Genomic DNA, 22872 nt, shown 5'->3' with positions numbered 1-22872 from the left:
TAGGTTGTGTTTGTGGGTTGTTTAGCCTATCCATCCAGAAGAGTATAAACAAGTATGAAAAAGTTTGGACACTCCTGATAATTTTTTTTTTATTTTCCTTTATAAATCATTGGTTGTTCAGATCAGCAAGTTCAGTTAAATATATCATATAGCAGATGAACACAGTGATATTTGAGAAGCGAAATTAAGGAATTACAGTGTTTTAAAGTGTGCAATAATTATTTAAACAAAATTAATCAGCTTCATAAATTTGGGCCCACAACAGAAAAAATACATAAATATTTAGTAGATCCTCCTTTCGCAGAAATAACATCCTCTAAATGCGTCCTAAAGCTTCCAGTGAGAGTCTGGCTTCTGGTTGAAGGTTTTTTGATCATTTTTCTTTATCAAGCATCCCCAGTTCGGTCAGGTTTGATGGTTTTAAACACTTTAACCCCTTAACGCCTGTTGTTGCAAATATGCGACTAACCGTTTGATTCAATCAACCTGCCAAGATAGCGCCTGCATTCCCCCAATGCCTGTTAGTGCATATTCGCCACGGACCTAGGAACCTTTGACAATTTACAATTCAAATGAATCTAGAATTCAAATTAATGAAATGTTTCCTGTAATATTTGTGTATATTGTGTTGGTGACAGTAATTGGTGTTATTTATTATTGAATGCCTGCTGTTGGGTGCATAAATAAAACATTGATTTTTCACTGTTATATTACTCTGTTATTGTTATCTTAGTATGGACCATTATGTCTGCTGTAGCAAATTTGCAACATACCAAATTTACCCCAAATAGACCATATTGCCTGTTGTTGCAAATTTGCAACATACCAAAATTTCTATTTATTTTTGTGCAAAAGTGAAATTAATAATCTCAACAATATTTACTATCTACTTAAAGGTAAAACACACATGAAACATTTTTTCATATACAGCTACATTAATTCAGGCGTTAAGGGGTTAAATCACACCACAGCTTTTCAATAATATTCAGGTCTGGAGATTGAGATGATCATTCCAGAATGTTGTACTTGTTCCTCTGCATGAATGCTTTAGTAGAAGTTGAGCAGTGTTTAGGGTCATTGTCTTGTTGAAGTATCCAGCCCTGACTTCAACATTGTTCTCAAGAATCTGCTGATATTGACTGGAATACATTAGACCCTCAAGTTTAACAAGATTCCCAGTATCTACACTGATCACACAGACCCACAGCATGATGAACCACCACCAAATTCTTTTAGGTAGCAAGTGTTTGTCTTGGAATGCTGTGTTCTTTATCCACCATGCAAATATCTTCCTTCAAATAACTCAATTTTAGTTTCAACAGTCCACAGCACCTTATTCCAAAATGTGCTTTAGCATACCTCAGGTGACTCTGTTTATGGCATGTGCACAGAAAAGGCTTCTTCTGCATTACTCTCACATACAGCCTAAAAAAGAGGCACAATGACAGTGATCTGCTGCAAGATGATGTTGTAGGTGTTTGGAGGTGGTCTGTGTGTTGACTATGACTGTTCTCACCATCCTTCTCCTCTGTTTATCTGAGATTTTTCTTGTTCTGCCACTTCAGTTCTTAACTAGACCTGTGCCTGTGGTTCTTCCATTTACTCACTGTGTTCCTCACAGTGGAAACCGACAGCTGAAATCTCAGAGAGCTTTTTGTATCCTTCCTCTAAACCATGATGTTGAACAATCTTTGTTTGGGTCATTTAAGAGTTGTTTGGGGCTCCGATGATGTCATTCTTCAGAGAAGATGCAAAGAGGAGAAAAACTTGCAATTGGGCTCATTAACTCTCTCTTATAATTGGATTTACCTGTGTATGTAGCTCAAGGGTCAAAGAGATTACCAAACAAATTTTGTGTTCCAATAATTAGTGCTAAAGGTATTCAAATCAATAAAACGACAAGAGTGTCAAAATTTATGCACCTGCCTAGTTTTGTTTAAAGAATTATTGCATACTTTTGTAAATCCTATAAACTTCATTTCACTTCTCAAATATCTCTGTGTTCGTCTGCTATATGATACATTTAACTGAAAGTTAAACAACCAATGATTTATAAAGGAAAGCCATGAAAATGATCAGGGGGGCCCAAACTTTTTTCTTACACTATATATCCTCCCAGTACAACTGAAACACCAGTATGAATTCCCACGCAACCAAGGAATTTGCAAAATTACATTTCATTCCACACACAAACCATATTTTATTTTTGACTAAGAGATGCATTAAACTGTGAAATGTAAATACATATGTTTAAAACCTCCAGTCCAGAATTGACCAGGTGTAAAGGGGTTCTTAATTAGGGGTGACACGATTCTCTAAATCCTCGATTCGATTTTATTTCCGATTTTAGGGTCACGATTCGATTCGATTCAATTCTCGATTTTCTTTTTTCTTTTTTTTTACAGCAGAGAGGCCTATGCCAGTTTTAGATTAGTCTATGATCAGTCATTGGTTTGATTCATCAAATTTACAATATCTTATTTCAAAAGGTGGGCTTGATATAAGTGATGCAAAGTGATACAAGTGATCAGTAATACACCACATTAGGCACTAGTGGTCAAATTTAAATAATTTAATTAAGATATATATGTGATGCCATCTAGTGGCTTTTTTTAGTAGCAGCAGTGTGCACTATTAAAACAGCAATGTGTTACATAAAATAAATAATACAAAAATACAGGATCAGTCATGTACAAAATAATTTAACAATTAGAGTCTTAACAAACTGAACTCTATCCTACTATAACAGTTAAATATGAAAAATAGGACTCGGTCCCTGAGAATGACAAGTTTTAAAATCTATTTAACAAAGATATATTATTAACTTTATCTGAGAGAAAGATGCTCCTTAAGGTACCAAAAAGGTTGGTCTTTGAGCAGTCACAATGTCCGCGGGGTCGGCTACAGTGTGCTGCACCATTTGCGTAGTGCGCGCGTGCTTGCGTAGCTTAGAGGGTGGGATCATCAATTCTCTTTTTGACTCCGAGGCTCGAGACCATGACATAATTTCGATTGATTTTGATAAAGTATCGAAATCGTGACACCCCTAGTCTTAATATGACCAGATCTGATGAATATCAGCATTGCAGAATCACTCACTTGGCTCTCAAGGTGAGCTGTCGGTCATTAGGGCAAACCCACTGGCTGTTCCCGCTGCCAAACATGGTGTCTGTCATGCTTCAAACAGCTTCTATAAAAGACAAAGAAATAGGAAAATAGACTTAATAAGTGTACATATAAAAGTGTTCAAGTTTTCAATGCAATAAATCCTAAACTGCATTTCTCAAAAAAGACAAAGACAGTTGTATAACATCAAGAATAATAATACATGAAAATAAACACACTGAATGCGATTTGGTTTAGAAGGGTAGATTAAACTTGAAAAAGATAACTCCAGATAGATTATTACAGTGCACAACTTACTTATAACATATGTTACAACATCTTAACTACCCCTTTAAATGTTGTTAATACTGTTAATATCCGTTATTCTTTATCATATCATAACAAAATGAGTTAAAAACATGAAAAACGAAGTTCCAACTCTTGGAACAACAGTGTAAGGCCCAATCCCAATCCAATTTCACCCCTTGGCCCTACCCCTTACCCCGATTCTTGTTAGGCTGGTGGGGTAGGGGGAAGGTATTGGGCTTGTTAGCCCTTCATACAGAGATTTTTCAGAGGCACACCTCAAACCGAGGGAGATGAGAATCACTGGTAAGATGACAACACAAAGTGACTCTTAGCACTATTATATTTTTATGTTTTATATATATATATTTTACTATTATATCTATTATATTTTACGTTTTACGACGTGTTTTGGTCAAATTCTTCATAACTAGCATAAAAAAGATTGCTAGTCGTTTGTCTCAGTAGCTAGCTAGCTAGCTAACTTTCCCATTCCACCTTAAATGGTGCAACAGACAGCAGAAGCTGCAGCATTTAAAGAGGAACAGAAAAATAAAATAAAATAAAAGCTAGTTAAAGCTAATTTCAGCTCCCCATCACAGATGAATTAAGCAATGGACAATGATAATTCATTTCTGCACCATATCTGCACCATATTTGCACCATCTGATGGCATATCGGGTGCTTGTCCCAATTCTTAGGGGGAGGATTTCACCCCTTCACTCGAAAAGAAGGAGTTACACTCGAAAACAAAGGGTAGGTGTAAGTGGTAGGGCCAAGGGTTGAAATAGGATTGGGCCTTAATGTGCATTTTCCACAGGTTGCATTTAATTATGTCACTATTGTTTTGTTTGCTACAATCACAGAGAAAAGACACATAACCTTTTCGAGAAGTCCTGAAGCTAACTTTGAGCAATGAAAACAAGCCAGGCGGTCAATGCCTCACAGCCTTAAGCATTCGCCATCAATGTCAGTCGATTTAAAAGCCATTAACGTTAGCCATTCGCCTTGAGGCAGAGGTTAGCTCTGACGGTGCCATTGAGCATTTTCCACATCACAGAAACACTGCACAGCTGCTTAGCACACAGTCATCAGGTTAAGGGATGCCACATGGCTTCACCACAAACAAGAGGAAAACATATTCAGTGATGTGTAGCAAAACAGGCAGCCCTTCCAACACGAGGAAAAAACATAATGAGAAAAAAAACACAATATCAGCCAATTTTTTGTGTTTAGTTCTTTCTCTGGGAAAGACAGTAAATCTGAATTGTTACTCAACTGTGAACCAGATAAAACTCTGATAGCTTGCTGCTGCTGCTGCTGCTGCTGTGGTTCTTTTATTTAGATTTTAAACAATGAGTCTGCTGCCTCTCTCCTCCACACGGCAGACAGGAAAGGAGTGGGTCCGTTTTTCTTGGCCCTGCTCACTCTGTTTATCTGAGCATTAAAACTCATTCTGTTCTGACAATCCTTCTCATGAGCCCAGTAGTATGAATATGGGAAGAGTGTGAGCTAAAATACAACTTAGTTTTAACACAAAACATGGTAGCCTGCCCCTACTGCATTGTTGCATTTGCAAAGAACAAAACCTGAGAAAATGCTGTCTATACCTATATACACTATATCGTGTCCAATGAAAAACAAGCATCTCCAAAACAGCAGCTTTCCAGGAGAGAGAGAAAAACGTCTAAACTTTCACTGGACGTCAATGTAAAAATACTTTATTTCAGGTCATTTTTAAGTATTTTTATTGGTTCACCAAGAAATATTGACACAATGTAAGGGACAGTTTTTGTGTTCAAATCATGTAGTAAACTAAAAATTGGCAAAAATAGAGAGCCTTATTTTTCATTATACAGCGACGATATGGACAAAATGATTCACTGTTTTTTTTTTCTCATAGATATAAAAAAGAGTTTATCCTGCCTTTTTGGAGTACCACATCCTTATTACAAACTCAGGCAGTTCAAAAACACTGGCTATGGCTTTCTAATAATGCTTAGTGCTTGTTCCATCTATTTTAAAGCGCACAGAACTGACACGCTCATGAGAAGTGCATTTTAATAGGCGTAGCTAAACTATAGCTATAACTATAGTAGCCTGAGTAGGTGAAGATTTGTTAATCAAAAAACACAAGGATTTGAAAATTGGCAGTGATGCACCTTCTTTAAATGGGAATGAATAGTAATTAAATGATTATTATATTAACAAATCACTTTAAATTGCTGAAGATTTCGGGCTCCGAGCGCTGCCACTATAATCAGAAGATTGCCAGTTTAAATCCTGTTTATGTAGCTTGCCATTAGCTACCAGAGCCCTAAGAGAGAGCACAATTGGGCTTGCTCTCTCTGGGTGGGTAGATGGCGCTCTCTCCCCTCATCACTCCAAAGGGTGATGTCTGCAGCACAAGGCATCTGTGAGCTGATGTATCAGAACCGAGTTGCTGCGCTTTTCCTCCGAGCGTGCTATTTTAAAAGAGGTGGTGCCTGACTTCACATGTGTTCACCCTCCTGGTGTTGGGGCTCCACTAGGTATAGGGGGAGTCCTAATGAGTTTGGTAATTGGGCTTGTAAATTGGGGAAAAAACAGGATAAAAAAAAAAAATCCTGGAAATTCCCTGTTGTGTAATATAGGCCCCTTAATCTACTTGGGATTGCCTATTGTAAATCATTACACTTGTTACAAACATATGAAGTATATTTGTTTTATTCTATATAGCAAATTGGCCTTTTTCTATATAGGATTCCCTTGTTTCAAGTCTTTTAACTAAAATAATCGAAATAACTTTTTCTATATTAGATAATTTCTCTTGTTTTAAGAATGTTTGTTTTGTTTATTTGAAAGAATATCCTATTTTTTATATCAGATTAGTGGTGTGCAAACGTTTTAATTCACAAACCACCCATGATCAAACAACCACCTATTGTGTGGGCCTTGCATGCTTTAGCAATGTGCAAATAATTGATAATATTTTCGTGTTTAATGCAGTACGAAGCCTGAAACAAAGTAAAACAAACAACAGTGCAAGGTGATGCAGTGAACTACAATGTCTACATGGCATTCTGGCATGGAACCCTGGGTTAATGTATTAAAAATATTATATGTAAATCGTTTTGGAATTGTGGAGGTCCACAGGGTTCTATTGTAGGGCCTATGAAGCTAATAATAATGTTACAGATTTAATAAAAAATGATAGATCTAATTTCTCTAATATTTTTTTTTTACAGTGGTAAATTTTCTAAGGTCACCTGGTGTACCGCCTCAGGAAGCTCAAATCACAGTTTGAGAACCACAATATTAGATCATTTGACTCTCAGATATGAGCTTGCTATTCACATCACAGCAAAAATCACACAGGGTTTGTGTTCAGTAATACAAACACAAGAAACACAAGTGCATCGCAAAACCAGAGCTAAAATACTACTTTAGAACTACAAGCTTTGCAAGTTTCTCCTGCAGAAGGGGCAGGTGATGAAGTCATGAACATAGCTACTGAATTAGGTAGTTGTGTTTATCTGAGCTGTGATAGAGCTGTTTTATCTGAGCCGTGATACACACACACACACACTTAGCTCGTATATGACTAAGCGACTCCATCTGTTTACATTTCCATGCGACCTAATGCCCTTTATACAGCACTGCTGTTTAGGCCTCAGGCACAGCTGAGAGTAAAATAGCAGCTCTAAAAAGCTGCAACTCAGCATCATCAGAGCACTGCGGACATGGACAATACACCAATATTACCACTGTCTTCTTATACAGTAACAGTCCAAAGTCTAAAAACACCTTTGTATTCAATGTCTATCTTTATTTCTTAACTAATTTATTTATTATTTTACTTATTTTCTACATTGAATATTGGGCTTGGCAATATTATAAAAAAAAAAAAACGAAATCTTGTTTTTCATCAAACATATGATTGATTTTTATACAGACAACACCCTTTAAAGTGATGTGCAAATAATATTCATGTTTATTTACCAAAAGTAAGCAGCCCCCTTTAAGCTTACATACAGCTTTTATATAGTAAACCTGGTTCAAACATATCCTCCTTGTATTTCATTTAAGGAAAAGTGTAAAATATGTAAATCACCACCATATTAAATAAATCTTTACAGGTTTCTGACTAAAGCAAATATCCATCAACTGAGATTCCCTCTTTCAGCTTCTATATGTAAAGATCTTCATTATCCCATTTTAAAAAATCAGTGATTTAACTAATGGGGAAAAAAAATCAAAGGAAAGCACACTGAATTAGACTTTTTCAAACTTCTGACTGGTACTGTACATTATTGTTATATACACTGACAAGAAAAGGTATGTGAAAGGTATGTGAATTTTATGCATATGGAGTTTTCTCCATAAATTTGTCATAAAATTTGATCTGAGCTTTATTCAAGTAAAGGGTATTAATAAATATATCATTCTAAGGTGTATTATTTTTATTATATTAATAATGATTTCTCTAAAACTGCTTTAAGCCTATGTCAATTGTAAAAAGTGTTATTTAAATAAGCTTGATTCGTAGAAAATGAAAAGCAAGAAGATTGAAAGTTCAAACATTTGAAAAATGACTGCACATGCAATCAAATGTCATTTCTCAGAACATTGGAACAGTAGGCTTCATTTACTACTAGATAATAATATTATTATTACTTGTACTATTACTAAGTAATAGTAATAATAAAATGATTTACTTCTTTTCGTTGATGATTATGGCTTACAGCCAATGAAAACCCAAAAATCTATATTACATAAGACAAATTGGTACTTTTGGCAGTGTGGGCAGTGTGCCAAGTCCTGCTGGAAAATGAAATCATCTCACATCTCAGAGGGAAGCATGAAGTGCTGTAAGATTTGTCTGGGAAAACAAAACTGCACAGACTTTAGACTTGATAAAACACAGTGGATCAACACCAGCAGATGACATGTCTCTCCAAACCATCACTGATTGGTGGAAACTTTACACTAGACCTCAAGCAGCTCGAACTGTGTGTCTCTCCAGTCTTCCTCCAGACTCTTTGGCCCTTGATTTCCAAATAAAATACAAAATTTACTGATCAGTGGTCAGTGATTGGAGAGGTTTGGAGAGCCATGTCATCTGCTGGTTTTGGTTTATTTAAATTAAATATAATTCCATATAAGATTTACCATCCCAAATAGTGAATGTCATGAATAGAGAATCTTAATGAAAACTGCATAAGCAGGTTTTAAGATGAAATGCCTTCTTAAGAATCACTGATGAATGAGGCTTAATTTTCAGGAATAAGTAGAAAATGACACTCTATCTGCTCCGTTAACCTGCTGTGCGCGATTTAAAGCAACCAGCATTCTTTATGGATATTCATTGCAGCCTCCCTTTTCCCCCTGAAGCAAAGAACAAACAATTGATGGGAAAGACGATCCTTTATAACATTAACCACGGAGCAGCGGCTCCGGGCGATCACCACACACCTTTTAAACTCAACACCTTTGGCAGCTGTTCAGGCAAAACACACTTAAAAGCTGTTGGCAAACAAACACAACCAAACTGACACAAAGAGGCAGAGAGAGAAAGTGTTTACCTTAGGGCAGAGGCTGACCATAACAAAAGCAATCCAAGAAAAGGGTACTTGCACCGGTAGGTAGTCTACTTCTGAACTACAATGTATTTCCTCTTCCACATCCAGAGCTTACACTCCACAAACACAACCTCTCAAATCCTTCAAAACTGGTCCCAGATCAGCGCGACACACAGCCACTTCCACAGGGCTCCACTGCCAACCTGCTACACCGGTCACATGACGTAAGAACAGTCCTTCTGAAACATCCTGTTCCTCTACTGGCTGCAGTGATTGAGCTGCACTGATGATAGACTCCTACAGACTGACCTCTCTTAAGGGGTTTACTATTGACCTGGCCTCTACCACTGACCACTGACCGTTATATGTCACTGTGATCTTATTTGGAGGGCCTGGCAGAGCCCCAGGATGCTCCAAGTTGAACGATGAGGGACAGTTCCATTGTTTGTTTTACCTGGACAGCTGCTGAGCTTAACAGGAGCTTTGTGTTTTATTGTTCCTTTGAGGGAGCTCATTCTAAGGCCAAGGTGTTCCTAAGTTGTACAACATTGATTAAATGTAAAAAATTCAATGTGCAAAGAAATCTTCAAAGAAATGCTTGCAAAAATAGTTGCGCCCAGAAGGAAGTGTTGGATTTCAATTCTATATAGAAGGAAGATAAAGGTTACCATAAAGGTTATGTGGCATAAAGTTATTCAAAAGCAGTGTGTAAGACTCCACTTCAGTTTCTAAATCAGTTTCTCTAATTGTGCTATTTATAGGTAAATGTTTGAGTAAATTGAACATTGTTTTTTTAATTATATAAACTACAGACCACATTTCTCCCAAATAAAAATAGTAATTTAGAGCATTTATTTGCAGAAAATGAGAAATGGCTGAAATAACAAAAAAGATGCAGAGCTTTCAGACCTCAAATAATGCAAAGAGAACAAGTTCATATTTATAAAGTTTTAAGAGTTCAGAAATCAATATTTGGTGGAATAACCCTGCTTTTAATCACAGTTTTTGTGCATCTTGGCATTTTCTCCTCCACCAGTCTTACACACTGCTTTTGGATAACTTTATGCCACTGCTGGTGCAGAAATTCAAGCAGTTCAGCTTGATTTAATGGTTTGTGATCATACATCTTTCTCTTGATTATATTCCAGAGGTTTTCAATTTGGAAAAATCAAAGAAACTCATCATTTAAAGTGGTAAATCCAGAGCTGTATATGCACTGTGAATTGACCTCATGCCGTACGTAAAGCAGTTTAAACCATTACGTTTTGTTTGTCTTTATACCAGTAATGTTTCACCTACCCTGCCTCAGACATCTGGTTCTTCCAGTTGCAATCCCACGGCAGGTGAACTGCTAATGTTTGTTACACTGTATGACAGAAGCTCTGCTCACCGATGCAACACGTCAGTAAGTAACAGCAGTGTGAGACACGTACCTGTACCTGTATCTGCTAAGAGTATGACATCTGTGTGACTTATGTCATTATGTCCACCCATGTCATTTTTTTTTTTTACATGAACACAAATCTCAAGCCTCGAAGCACAGATGCCCAGTCTCACCTGGTGACGTTATGTATCCACACAGAAGTCTTCCAGCTGTGCGCCCACCTGGACTAGATGAAGAGGTCAAAGCTGGAGACGTAGATAAAGCTGGCAGTTGACAAAAAAGACTCTGTGCCTGTAGACAGCGCAGCCCAGACACTGCCAGTCTATTGTACACAGCTCCCTTCAGTTTCCTTCCCGGCAAAGCAGAGACGGTCTCGTGGGTCCTGGCTCTGGCTTCGGACAATGACAGCGCTCAGCTTTATCTCCAACTCTGCAAACAAGTGAAAAGGGGAAAAAAAAAACCTGAAACGGAGGTCACATTACGCCACTGCCCCCTCCTCCCTCAAGCAGAGAGGAGAAAGAAGAGGGAGGGCCACACGTGTGTGTGTTCCCTCCCAGATACTCAGCACAGGTTTCCTAGGAGAAAAAACACCACAATCGTTGTGTTCATTTCATCATGAGAAGTGATTTCACCTCACTTCAGGCCATGTGCTCTCACAGCAGCAACAGTTCAGCTGTCATTTGGAACAAGGATGTTCAAGGACCAATCATAACTAAGCTTATGTTGTTAAATGTGTAAACGTTCCTCCCTGAAAGAAGACCCAAACCTGAAATGTATTATCAGGTAATTTATTAAACAAATGGATAAGTGATGAACCATACTGAATTGGAAAAAAGTGGTTTATACTAACTAATGTTCACATTAATAAATCAATAAACGAGGAGGCGCAATACTCACTCCTGTTACTGAATCTCAGACCTCTTACTGGAACTTACTCTTCTTACTGGCACTCACTCCTGTTACTTTATCTCACTCCTGTTACTGGAACTCACTCCTGTTACTTTATCTCACTCCTGTTACTGGAACTCACTCCTGTTACTTTATCTCACTCCTGTTACTGGAACTCACTCCTTTTACTTTATCTCACTCCTGTGACTGGAACTCATACCTCTTACTGGAACTTACTCCTGTTACTGACACTCACTCCTGTTACTTTATCTCACTCCTGTTACTGGAACTCATACCTCTTACTGGAACTTACTCCTGTTACTGACACTCACTCCTGTTACTTTATCTCACTCCTGTTACTGGAACTCATACCTCTTACTGGAACTTACTCCTGTTACTGGAACTCATACCTCTTACTGGAACTTACTCCTGTCACTGACACTCACTCCTGTTACTTTATCTCACTCCTGTTTCTGACACTCACTCCTGTTACTTTATCTCACTCCTGTTACTGGAACTCATACCTCTTACTGGAACTTACTCCTGTTACTGACACTCACTCCTGTTACTTTATCTCACTCCTGTTACTGGAACTCATACCTCTTACTGGAACCTACTCCTGTTACCGGCACTCACTCCTGTTACTTTATCTCACTCCTGTTACTGGAACTCATACCTCTTACTGGAACTTACTCCTGTTACCGGCACTCACTCCTGTTACTTTATCTCACTCCTGTTACTGGAACTCACTCCTGTTTCTGGTACTCACTCCTGTTACTTTAACTCACTCATGTTACTGAATCTCACTTCTGTTACTTTTTATATTTTGAGTAACAGGAATGGGTTTTCAGCATAGAATGAACAAAAACATGAAAAAAACAGCTAAATGGCAGCTAATAGCATGAGGAGACTGAACACATTCTAGTGATTTCCCGAAAAAAATGAAGGAACTTAATTTTGGTCTTTTCATGATTTTCAGAAGAACCAACTGATGTAACTTCCTGTAACTTCCTGTTGTAGATGTGAGTTGTAGAATGTTCCAGATTTTTTTTTTTTCTGTTTTACAGTAACAGGACTGAGTGAAAATCAGGAACATGACTAAAATTAGTATTTTAACTTTAATATTATGGATTTATTATGAAAAAAATATGATGATTTGGAATAATCTAAAAAAAGTGCTTTTACACCACAGATGAACCAACCAGCGTTCAGAAGATTAGAATCGAGACCACTTCTTTTAGTCTGTGTTAGAAATACTTAGATTTGTATTATTGGCACCAATACCTTAAAATAAATGTATCAATCACAACTAACAAATAATCTGTGATCAAATCATGAATAAAATCATGGTATGTCATGGTCAGAACAGAATAGCAGACAAGCGCAGATACTGATAAAAACAAAGTATGTTTATTATGATAATAAACAGATATAATCAGGGTCGATACAGAAACAGGGGTAATTACCAGTAGACAGAGCAATGCAGACAAAACCATACCATAAACGAGAGACAGTCCAGAGTTCATACACAAGCAATCCAGTATCAGAGATAATCCAAGAGGCGGTGGTGAAAGCACAGTCCAGGTCATACACAAACAATCCAATATCAAAGGCAGAGGCAAAAATCGGCGTCGAGAAACAAAAAGCAAGGTCATACACAAAGTAAACTGAGACAAGAGATAAGTAACGCTTTGTACGAGGATAACCTACAATACGCGGCGATGAAGTCTGTTTGGCGTGCACCTTTATAGTGCCAGTAATCAGTATTCGGGGCTTCCTGGTGGAAGCAGGTGAGGTGTCACGTGATCAGGTGAGTGCGTGATGTCAGCGGGTGGTGCATTCTGGGTAGTGTAGTTGTTAACCTGAGAACCTCCGTTAGAGCTGGGTGTGGAAGGGACAGAGGAGCTAACAGCACCAGACGTGACAGTACCTCCCCCCAAGGGAGTCGGAACGGAGCCGGAACGGGGACGACCACGACGACGTCCACCCGACGGGCAGGGAGTACCGGCGGGAGGACCAGGCGTAGCCTCAGAGGTGACGGGCAGGCGGGGGTTGCGAGACTGGGAACCCCTACGCACCGGAGCCGAAGAAGAGAGTGAGCGCTTGGGACGCCCACGGGGTCTAGGAGCAGGCTTACCAGGATGACGGGCATGAAATTCGGCCAGTAGAGCAGGATCCAGCACGTCACCGGCGGCAACCCAGCAACGCTCCTCAGGGCCGTAACCCTCCCAGTCTATGAGGTACTGGAGCACACCGCCACGCCTGCGTGAATCCAACACCTCTCGAACCGCATAGGTAGACGAATCCTCCCCCTCCACTGCCGCGGGCGGCACGTCATCTGGAACACCCTCAGCAAGCGGACCTGGGACAAGAGGCTTGAGCAGAGAAACATGGAACGAGTTATGCACCCTGTACTGAGCAGGCAACTCAATCTTATAAGTCACCTCGTTAACCTGAGACAACACCTTAAATGGGCCAATATACTTAGGCAGCAGTTTCCTACAGGCCCCCTCAAACCTCAAGTCCCGGGTCGACAACCACACCCTGTCTCCGGGTTGGTATTGGGGGGTGGTACCACGGTGTCTGTCGGACTGCTCCTTATATTTCCGTAAGACCTCCGAGATCTGCTGATGCGTCTCCTCCCACACCTGCTCACTCCGCTTCATCCAGTCGTCAACAGCGGGAATCTCAGTGGACGACGCTGTCCACGGAGCTAACGGAGGCTGATAACCCAGAATGCACTGAAAGGGAGTGAGACCAGACGTGGAGTTAGTTAAGGAGTTTTGAGCTATTTCAGCCCAAATCAAATATTGTGACCACTCAGAAGCATGCTTGAAACAGTATAGCCTTAGAAACTTTCCCAACTCCTGGTTAACTCTCTCACACTGACCATTACTAGTGGGGTGAAACCCAGAAGTGAGACTCACGTGTACTCCCAAATGTTCAAAAAATGATTTCCATACCCGAGAAGTAAATTGAGGACCTCTATCTGACAAAATGTCCTCCGGAACCCCATAATGTCTGAAAATGTGTGTGTATATAGCTTGGGCGGTCTGAAGAGCAGTAGGAAGTGCAGGAAAAGGGATAAACTTAACTCCCCTAGAAAATCTGTCTACCACTGTAAGGACAGTTGTGTAACCTTCAGATTCAGGCAAATCAGTAACAAAGTCTACAGCAATATGTGACCATGGTCGTTCAGGCACAGGCAGGGGACATAGCTTACCGGCTGGAAGGGTTTTTGTGCGCAGACTGAACATGAAACTACGAACGTTTGAACGTCAGCTCGCATGGTTTCCCACCAATACCGAGCTGAGATGAGTTGCAATGTACGTGTAACGCCTGGATGACCGGAAGTAAGAGCAGCATGTGCCCAGCCAATAAGTTGATCACGAAATTGTTCAGGTACATAAGTCTTGTGAGGAGGGCAACCCTCCGGAGATTGTGTGTTAATTTGACTCTGCTGAATAAGGTCATCGAGTTCCCATCTAATAGCTGCTACTTTGACAGTGGGTGGCAGAATGTGTTCGGGTTCGGAAGCATGGCATGTGTCGTCTGGGGAACTGAAAACACGAGATAAGGCATCAGCCTTAGTATTACGGTTGCCTGGACGAAACGAGATCGAAAAATTGAATCGGGAGAAAAACAGTGACCAACGAGCTTGACGGGGGTTTAGACGTTTAGCAGTACGGAGATACTCTAGGTTCTTGTGATCGGTAAGTACGGTGAATGGATGTGCAGCACCTTCCAGCCAGTGACGCCACTCCTCTAGAGCTAGTTTTACAGCCAGCAGCTCTCTATCCCCTATCCCATAATTACGCTCCGCTGGTGACATTTTCTTTGAGAAAAAGGCTACAGGATGAAGCTTAGGCGGTGAACCACTGCGTTGGGAGAGAACTGCTCCGATGCCGGTATTAGAAGCATCGACTTCTACAACAAAGGGTAAGTCTGGATTAGGATGTGTCAGGATGGGGGCAGAGACAAAAGCGGCTTTCAATTTCTGAAAAGCTTGGTCAGCTTCAGGGGACCACTTCAGAATTTTGGTGGCATTTTTAGTGAGCGCCGTAAGGGGGGCAGCTATGCTACTAAAGTTACGTATGAAACGTCTGTAAAAGTTTGCGAATCCTAAGAAACGTTGAAGATCTTTGATAGACTGGGGAACGGGCCAGCTAGTTACGGCATCTACTTTAGAGTCATCCATAAGAACTCCCTGGGAGCTGATGACATAGCCGAGAAATGCGACTCTTTGAAGGTGGAACTCGCATTTCTCGGCTTTAGCGTAAAGATTGTTTTCTAACAGTCTCTGGAGAACTGAGCGCACGTGCTGCACGTGGGAATCTAAGTCTGAGGAATAGATCAAAATGTCGTCTATAAAAAGTGTCACATATTTGCCAATCATGTCTCTAAAAACATCGTTCATAAACGACTGAAATACTGCGGGTGCGTTAGCGAGACCATAACTCATGACTAGGTACTCGTAGTGGCCATTAGTAGTGGTGAACGCGGTTTTCCATTCGTCCCCCTCCCTAATGCGGATCAAATTGTAAGCGCTACGCAAATCAAGCTTAGTAAAGTAGGTAGCTGAACGCAGTTGTTCAAGGGCACATGGAATGAGGGGTAATGGGTAAGCGAATTTCTTGGTAATGGCATTCAAACCTCTATAATCAATACATGGTCTCAGTCCCCCGTCCTTTTTCTTTACAAAGAAGAATCCAGAACCGACGGGGGACTTTGACGGCCGAATGAAACCTTGCGCCAAAGCTTCAGTAACATAATCACGCATAGCCTTTTCCTCATCGAGCGTAAGGGGGTAGACTCTAGCTTTGGGTAAGGTGGCACCCTCCACTAGGTCAATAGCACAGTCATAGGGACGATGCGGAGGCAATTTAGTAGCGTTATCTTTGCTAAACACTTCCAAAAAATCTGAATACTCAGCGGGTACAACAACGTGATCAGAAACATCAGGACTTTCTACTGAAGTAGACTGAATGATTAAACTATCCAAAGCTAGACAATGTTCATGACAATGAGCAGACCAAACCGTGATATCCCCATCGCGCCAGGAGACAGTGGGATCGTGGGTCTTCAGCCATGGCATGCCCAGGATAACTGGATGCTCGGTGCAGGGAAGCACGAAAAGCGGTAGTTCCTCAAAATGGAGAGCGCTGGCTTGTAGAGTGATGGGCAGAGTCTGCAGGGTAACCGGCTTGGAGCGGACAGTCTTTCCATCAACAGCATGGATGGCTAATGGACGTAGAAGTTCTCTGGTGGGCACTCCATGCTCCTTAACTAGGTCCTGGCTGATGAAGTTCCCCTCCGACCCGGAATCTACAAGCGCTGGGACAGAGAGCATACCAGTAGGTAACATAATATTTACAGGCAAAGAAAAACATTTAGAGCGAAGTATTGTGTTGTGCTTACGTACCACGTTAGCGCGTGGAGAGCACTCCACGCGCTGTCCCAGGGCTGGAGCTTTCACAGGTCGGGTCAGGAGACCACACTCAGCCTTGAAATGCCCGGCCTCTCCACAATAAAGGCATAGGCGAAGCCGGATTCGACGCTGCCGCTCCTCTGGAGTTAGCCGGGTTTTCTGGATATCCATGGGCTCTGGGGCAGGCAGCGCAGCTTTCTCTGGAGTGGGAGCGCGGGGCAGAGACACAGGAGTGTGTTGAGTGCGAGGACTGGTCTTGGGTCGGCGCGAGAGAAGTTGATCCAACCGGATCGACAGTGAGATGAGCTGATCCAGGGTCAGTGAATCATCTCTGCAGGCTAATTCCCTCTGTACATCTGGGTTAAGTCCGCATCTAAACACGTTGATTAAAGCAGCGTTATTCCACCCACTACCAGCTGCGAGAGTGCGAAACTCCAAAGCGTAGGAAGCCACCGGCTTCTGACCTTGCTTGAGAGCCAGCAAAAGTTCTCCATTAGACTGTCCATAACGCGAATGATCAAAAACTGAGCGGAAAGTAGCCAAAAAGTCAGTGTAACTAGCCCCAGAAAGGTCTTCCCAAATAGCTGTAGCCCACTCGAGTGCCTTACCAGAAAGCCGTGAGATAATAAAACCGATCTTAGCTTTATCGGTTGTAGGCGGTGAATTACTGAAAAACACGGAGCATTGTAAAAGAAAACCGCTGCATTTTTCCGGATCCCCATCAAACAACTCCGGTTTAGAGACAGAAAATCCAGACACAGAAGAGTTAGCGTTAGGCATACTGGGGGCAGCTAACGGGCTAGGGCTAGGCTCAGTTACGCCTCTGAGGTGAGCTAGCAGCTCAGCTAGTTGTTGCTGCTGCGTGGTTTGCTGGCGGGCTAGCTCAGAAACAGCTTGGGTCACACCAGCGAGCGTTTGCTGGTGCTGACCGAGTAGCCTCCCCTGGTTGGCTAAACCAGATCTAATAGCCTCAGTATCTGCTATCTGATTTAGTTCGGCCGCGTATTCTGTCATGGTCAGAACAGAATAGCAGACAAGCGCAGATACTGATAAAAACAAAGTATGTTTATTATGATAATAAACAGATATAATCAGGGTCGATACAGAAACAGGGGTAATTACCAGTAGACAGAGCAATGCAGACAAAACCATACCATAAACGAGAGACAGTCCAGAGTTCATACACAAGCAATCCAGTATCAGAGATAATCCAAGAGGCGGTGGTGAAAGCACAGTCCAGGTCATACACAAACAATCCAATATCAAAGGCAGAGGCAAAAATCGGCGTCGAGAAACAAAAAGCAAGGTCATACACAAAGTAAACTGAGACAAGAGATAAGTAACGCTTTGTACGAGGATAACCTACAATACGCGGCGATGAAGTCTGTTTGGCATGCACCTTTATAGTGCCAGTAATCAGTATTCGGGGCTTCCTGGTGGAAGCAGGTGAGGTGTCACGTGATCAGGTGAGTGCGTGATGTCAGCGGGTGGTGCATTCTGGGTAGTGTAGTTGTTAACCTGAGAACCTCCGTTAGAGCTGGGTGTGGAAGGGACAGAGGAGCTAACAGCACCAGACGTGACATGGTAATTGTTTTTAATGCTGGTACTACTAAACAGTATGTTCGGGAAGGGGACAGTAATAATGTAGCTGTTCCTATTGTATTATAATGTCTCAGAGAAGTTCTGATGCTTAGTTATTTAGTTGTATAAAATATAAATTAATTATAAATTACAAGTTCTGAGTTACTAAGTTTAACCGAGAGTTTAATGAAGAAAATAAGCGCTAGTGTAGCTCCATATTCCACCTTCAAGAATTTCCCCTCGGGGATCAATAAAGTATCTATCTATCTATCTATCTATCTATCTATCTATCTATCTATCTATCTATCTATCTATCTATCTATCTTCAACAGCTTGAAAAAAGGGAAATGTGCCATCAGCTGTGTGTGTTTGTGTGTGTAAGACCACATGAGTGTGAGAGAGAGATCAACTTCAGCATAAATAAAAGACAATTTACCTTCTGGTTTCAACAGTAAGTGTTGCTGTGTTATGTTGCTAAATAAAACTGCTAATGCGTCACCAGCCTCTGTCTATTTTAGTCAGTGTTAAAAAAATATGCATTAAAGTTTCCAGATAAAGTGCATTCGGTAACTACAATTGCAACTTTAAAATTCTCTATCATGGTTTAAAATAAATACTGATAAAATATGTTACATTAAATATTGTAATATACAGTTTATAATGCAATACATTTGTGTTATCCCCCTCCTTCACATACCTTTATTTAATTTCCACCGAAGATGGAGTTTGTCAAAAAACACCGTTCGATATCTAGGTGTAAACCCTTGAGACTGAAGGCCGAGCACAGTTTTATTTGCTGGCAGAAAGACTAAAAGAAAGAATCTGCTAAAAGGTCAGCGCTCCTCCTCAGGTAGACCGGCGCAAGCAGCCACTGATTTCATTATTGACAGAAAATAGAATTAGTTTCACTCAGCTGGCCATGAAGTGCACCCTTCAATCCCCTCCGCCGCCGCCACCCCACCACCACGTCTCCACCAGCACTTAAATCCGTTACGCTAAGCCTAACCTGCTCTTCACTTTCAGTTTTCTTCTAATAGATGCTTTATTATTTTATGCCTTTTGATTTCATGCCTTTCAGACATGAAAAATATTTTCCTTTCCATTTAAAGTCAATATAAAACATTAAACAGCAGAAATTGAGAAATTCACATTCTGTTTGTCGTTTATCTAAAAAAAATGTAGGCCCATGGGCACTCATACTGACACAGACAAATCTTATGCAGTCCCTACACTACACAACTTAAAAAAAAAGACTGACACCCTCTCAAATCTAAAGACAAGTCACAGACTTTGACTCACAGACTAAGATTTTTTGCAAAGACTGGGTGTCACTAACTGCAAGACTGCAACTAGGGCTGCGTCCAGAAACGCCAAAAGCCTCTTTTTTCCTACCGATCCTCCTCCTCTCCTCCATGACCCGGAAACTGATTTTGTGACGCCATCTTTCCGTCTGTCTGAAAACCGTAGGAGACGAAAGAAGCTGCTTAAAGTCCTCCTCGAAGAGGCTTCAAACGGAGGATACATGAAAGCATCCTACTCCGGAAACGTTTTAGGGATATAAATGTATTAATCAACTAGGTTCCTTGTCTAATTAAACAGCCAGTAAAGCAGTAATATAATTTATAGTTTAGATAAGCTAACGCTCTTCCTTTGCCACCTGGCTTTATATACTGGAACTGAGCTGAAATGTTCTTTATGCAGTGAACTCAACTGACCATATATATATATATATATATATATATATATATATATATATATATATATATATATATATATATATATATATATATATATTATTTAAACTAATATTTTCCTACTTCAACATGTATGCAAAATGTAATATTTATTATTATATATTTAATATGTATTATTTATAAATTTTTGTTATTAGTTTTATTACATTTAATTAAATCATGTTTCTCTTTTAATATTGAAGCTGTGATTGGCTGCGCAGTATCCGGCATGTGCTAACAGTGAGCGTTGTGATTGGCTCAGTTCATTGGTAGTCAACATCCTTTTTAAAAGGGATCAGCTGTCCCATTTTTCTCAATTACAGCGCCTTCCCTCCATTCCTCCTCCTCTCCTCGCCTCGATTCCTCCCCCTTCTTCCAGGGTAGGAAAGGAGGAGTATCTAATTGGAGTATCAAAAGTTTCTGGACGCAGCCTAGATTCTTTCTGCGATTATTTCCCATCATGCTTCTGCTGGAGTTTACATACAATACACATTACATATTACAGTTTTTCTCCATTGGTTTGGCTCATTTCTTGAAACTGAGATGACATTCTCAAAATAACATGGGCAAATTCCCAAACTAACTTGCAGTTTCTCATAACAGAATGGCATTTCTCATTGCTTTCATCACATTTCAAATGCTTTGTACATGTCTCAAGCACTTAGTACATCTTTGCAAATGGTTTTGTACAAGTAGCCTACACTTAACACAATCATCCTACATTTAGTACATTTTCCAAAAGAATGCATCTTGTTGATCTATCTTAATTGGTTAGTTCTCAGTGTAATGGTTGTTCTCTTCAAAACATGTCAGCACAATTTCATCATATAAGTCATCATCTGCAGAATAGTCTGCTCAATTCTCAAAATGAATTAAGAAATTGTAATACAATACAGAACACATATTTTGGAACATTTCATAAATTCATTACAATCAGGTGAGTAGGTAACAGGTGAAAGCAGGTTTTGACGAAAATGAGTGTCCCACATTACTGGTGACCAATCCATCAGTTTGTTGTCTATTATTTTGAATGCTGGCATTGCTCTATATACAGTGGATATAAAAAGTCTACACACCCCTGTTCAAATGCCAGGTTTTTGTGTTGTAAAAAAATTAAAGCAAGACAAATAATTTCATAACTTTTTTCACATTTAATGTGACCTATAACCTGTACAATGCAATTGAAAAACAAACATAAATCTTTACAGCGAAAAAATATAAAACAAAAAACTTAAAATCACCTGGTTAAATACATATAACTAATACTTTGTTGCAACATCTTTTGCATCTATTACAGCACTCAGTCTTTTTGGGTAGGAACCTATCAGCGTGACACATCTTGATGTGGCAAAATTTGCCCACTCTTCTTTGCATAACTGCTCAAAATCTGACAAAATGTGAGGGCATCTCCTGTGCCCAGCCCTCTTCAGATTACCCCACAGATGTTCAATGGGATTCAGGTCTGGATTCAGGCTGGGCCATTCCAAAGCCTTAATCTTATACCGCTGAAGCCATTCTTTTGTTGATTTAGATGTGTCCTTTGTGTCATTGTTGTGCTGAAAGATGAAGTTCCTTTTCATCTTCAGTTTTCTACCAGAGGCCGAAGGTTTTTGCCAATACTGACTGGTATTTGGAACTGTTCAAAATTCCGTCCACCCTGAATAAAGCCCCAGTTCCAGCTGAAGAAAAACAGCCCCAAAGTATGATGCTGCCACCACCATGCTTCACTGTAGGTATGCTGTTCTTTTGGTGACGAGCAGTGTTGCTTTTGCGCCTAATATACCTTTTGGAATTATGTCCAAAACGTTTAACCTTGGTTTCATTAAACCATAACACATTTTCCCACATGCGTTTGGTAGATATCAGATGAATTTTTGGAGAATTAAGTAGAGCTTAGATGTTTTCTGGATGTTTGTTTTGCACAGACATATGAAGAAGTCGGCAGATTGTTGTCACATGTACTACACAGCCAGTACTTGCCAGAAATTCTTGCAGCTCCTTCAGTGCTGCTGTCGGCTTCTTGGCAGCCTCCTTGACCAATTTTCTTCTTGTCTTATCATCAATTTTTGTCAAATGTCTTGGTAATGTCTTGTTGTGCCATGTTTTCTCCACTTGATGATGACAGTCTTCAAAGTGTTCCATGGTATATTTAATGACTTTTGTAGCCTTCACTTGACTGATATCTATGAATAATGAGATACCTCTGATGCTCTGGCATCTCTTTGTGGACCATGGCTTGTGCTGAAAGATGTGGCTACAAAAATATCAGGACAAGCCTACTAGAACAGTTAAACTTTATTTGGAGTTGATCAGAGGCACTTTAATTGTTGACAGGTGTGTGCTGACTCCAATTTAAAGTGAGTTTGAAGGTTATTGGTTAAATTTGAACACAGCAACACCCCTAGTTATAAAAGGGTGTGCACACTTATGCAACCTCAATATCTCAGTTGTTTATTTTTACTTCACCTCCCTGAAAGATTTCTGTTTGTTTTTCAATTGCATTGTACAGGTTATAGGTCACATTATAGGTAGACATTATTTGTCTTATTGTAATTTTTTTTACATCACAAAAACCTACCATTTGAACAGGGGTGTGTAGACTTTTTCTATCCACTGTATACATCTTGGCCTGGTGCTAGTTCTTTGATGCTAGTCCTGTGATTATATAACGATGATATAGTCCTGTGATGATCAGTGTAGAGGATGGCTCAGGCATTCTTCCCACAGTGCATTGCTAAAGAACATATCAGATGCAATGTTGATGAGAATTTATGGCCAAACAGACTGCAGCGGATGGATGGCCAGGAAGGTGATGGAGAGAGGGGAGTGACACAGAGTAGTCAGAATGTTACTGTATTGCATTTGTGATGCTTGACTATTTTTTTA

At 40.2% G+C, this 22872-nt stretch overlaps 1 protein-coding gene across 2 annotated transcripts in view; it reads right to left on the bottom strand.

The window, feature by feature from the left end:
• The window catches only part of doc2b (double C2-like domains, beta), a 364239-nt gene extending 353398 nt beyond the window's left edge, over positions 1-10841 (bottom strand). The window contains exons 1-2 of one of the 2 annotated variants that reach the window (XM_007245281.4): positions 10530-10841; positions 3100-3190 (exon numbers count right to left, since the gene is read on the bottom strand). In XM_007245281.4, the coding sequence (XP_007245343.3) occupies positions 3100-3176 (77 nt within the window). In that variant the 5' untranslated portion in view covers positions 3177-3190; positions 10530-10841. The remainder of the gene's footprint in view (positions 1-3099; positions 3191-10529) is intronic. The other variant, XM_049475881.1, reaches the window with a different exon arrangement.
• Positions 10842-22872: the final 12031 nt, after the last annotated feature.

The sequence above is a fragment of the Astyanax mexicanus genome, chromosome 1, assembly GCF_023375975.1.
Source record: "Astyanax mexicanus isolate ESR-SI-001 chromosome 1, AstMex3_surface, whole genome shotgun sequence".
Lineage (NCBI taxonomy): Eukaryota > Metazoa > Chordata > Actinopteri > Characiformes > Acestrorhamphidae > Astyanax > Astyanax mexicanus.
This window is presented reverse-complemented; position numbering and strand designations above follow the sequence as displayed.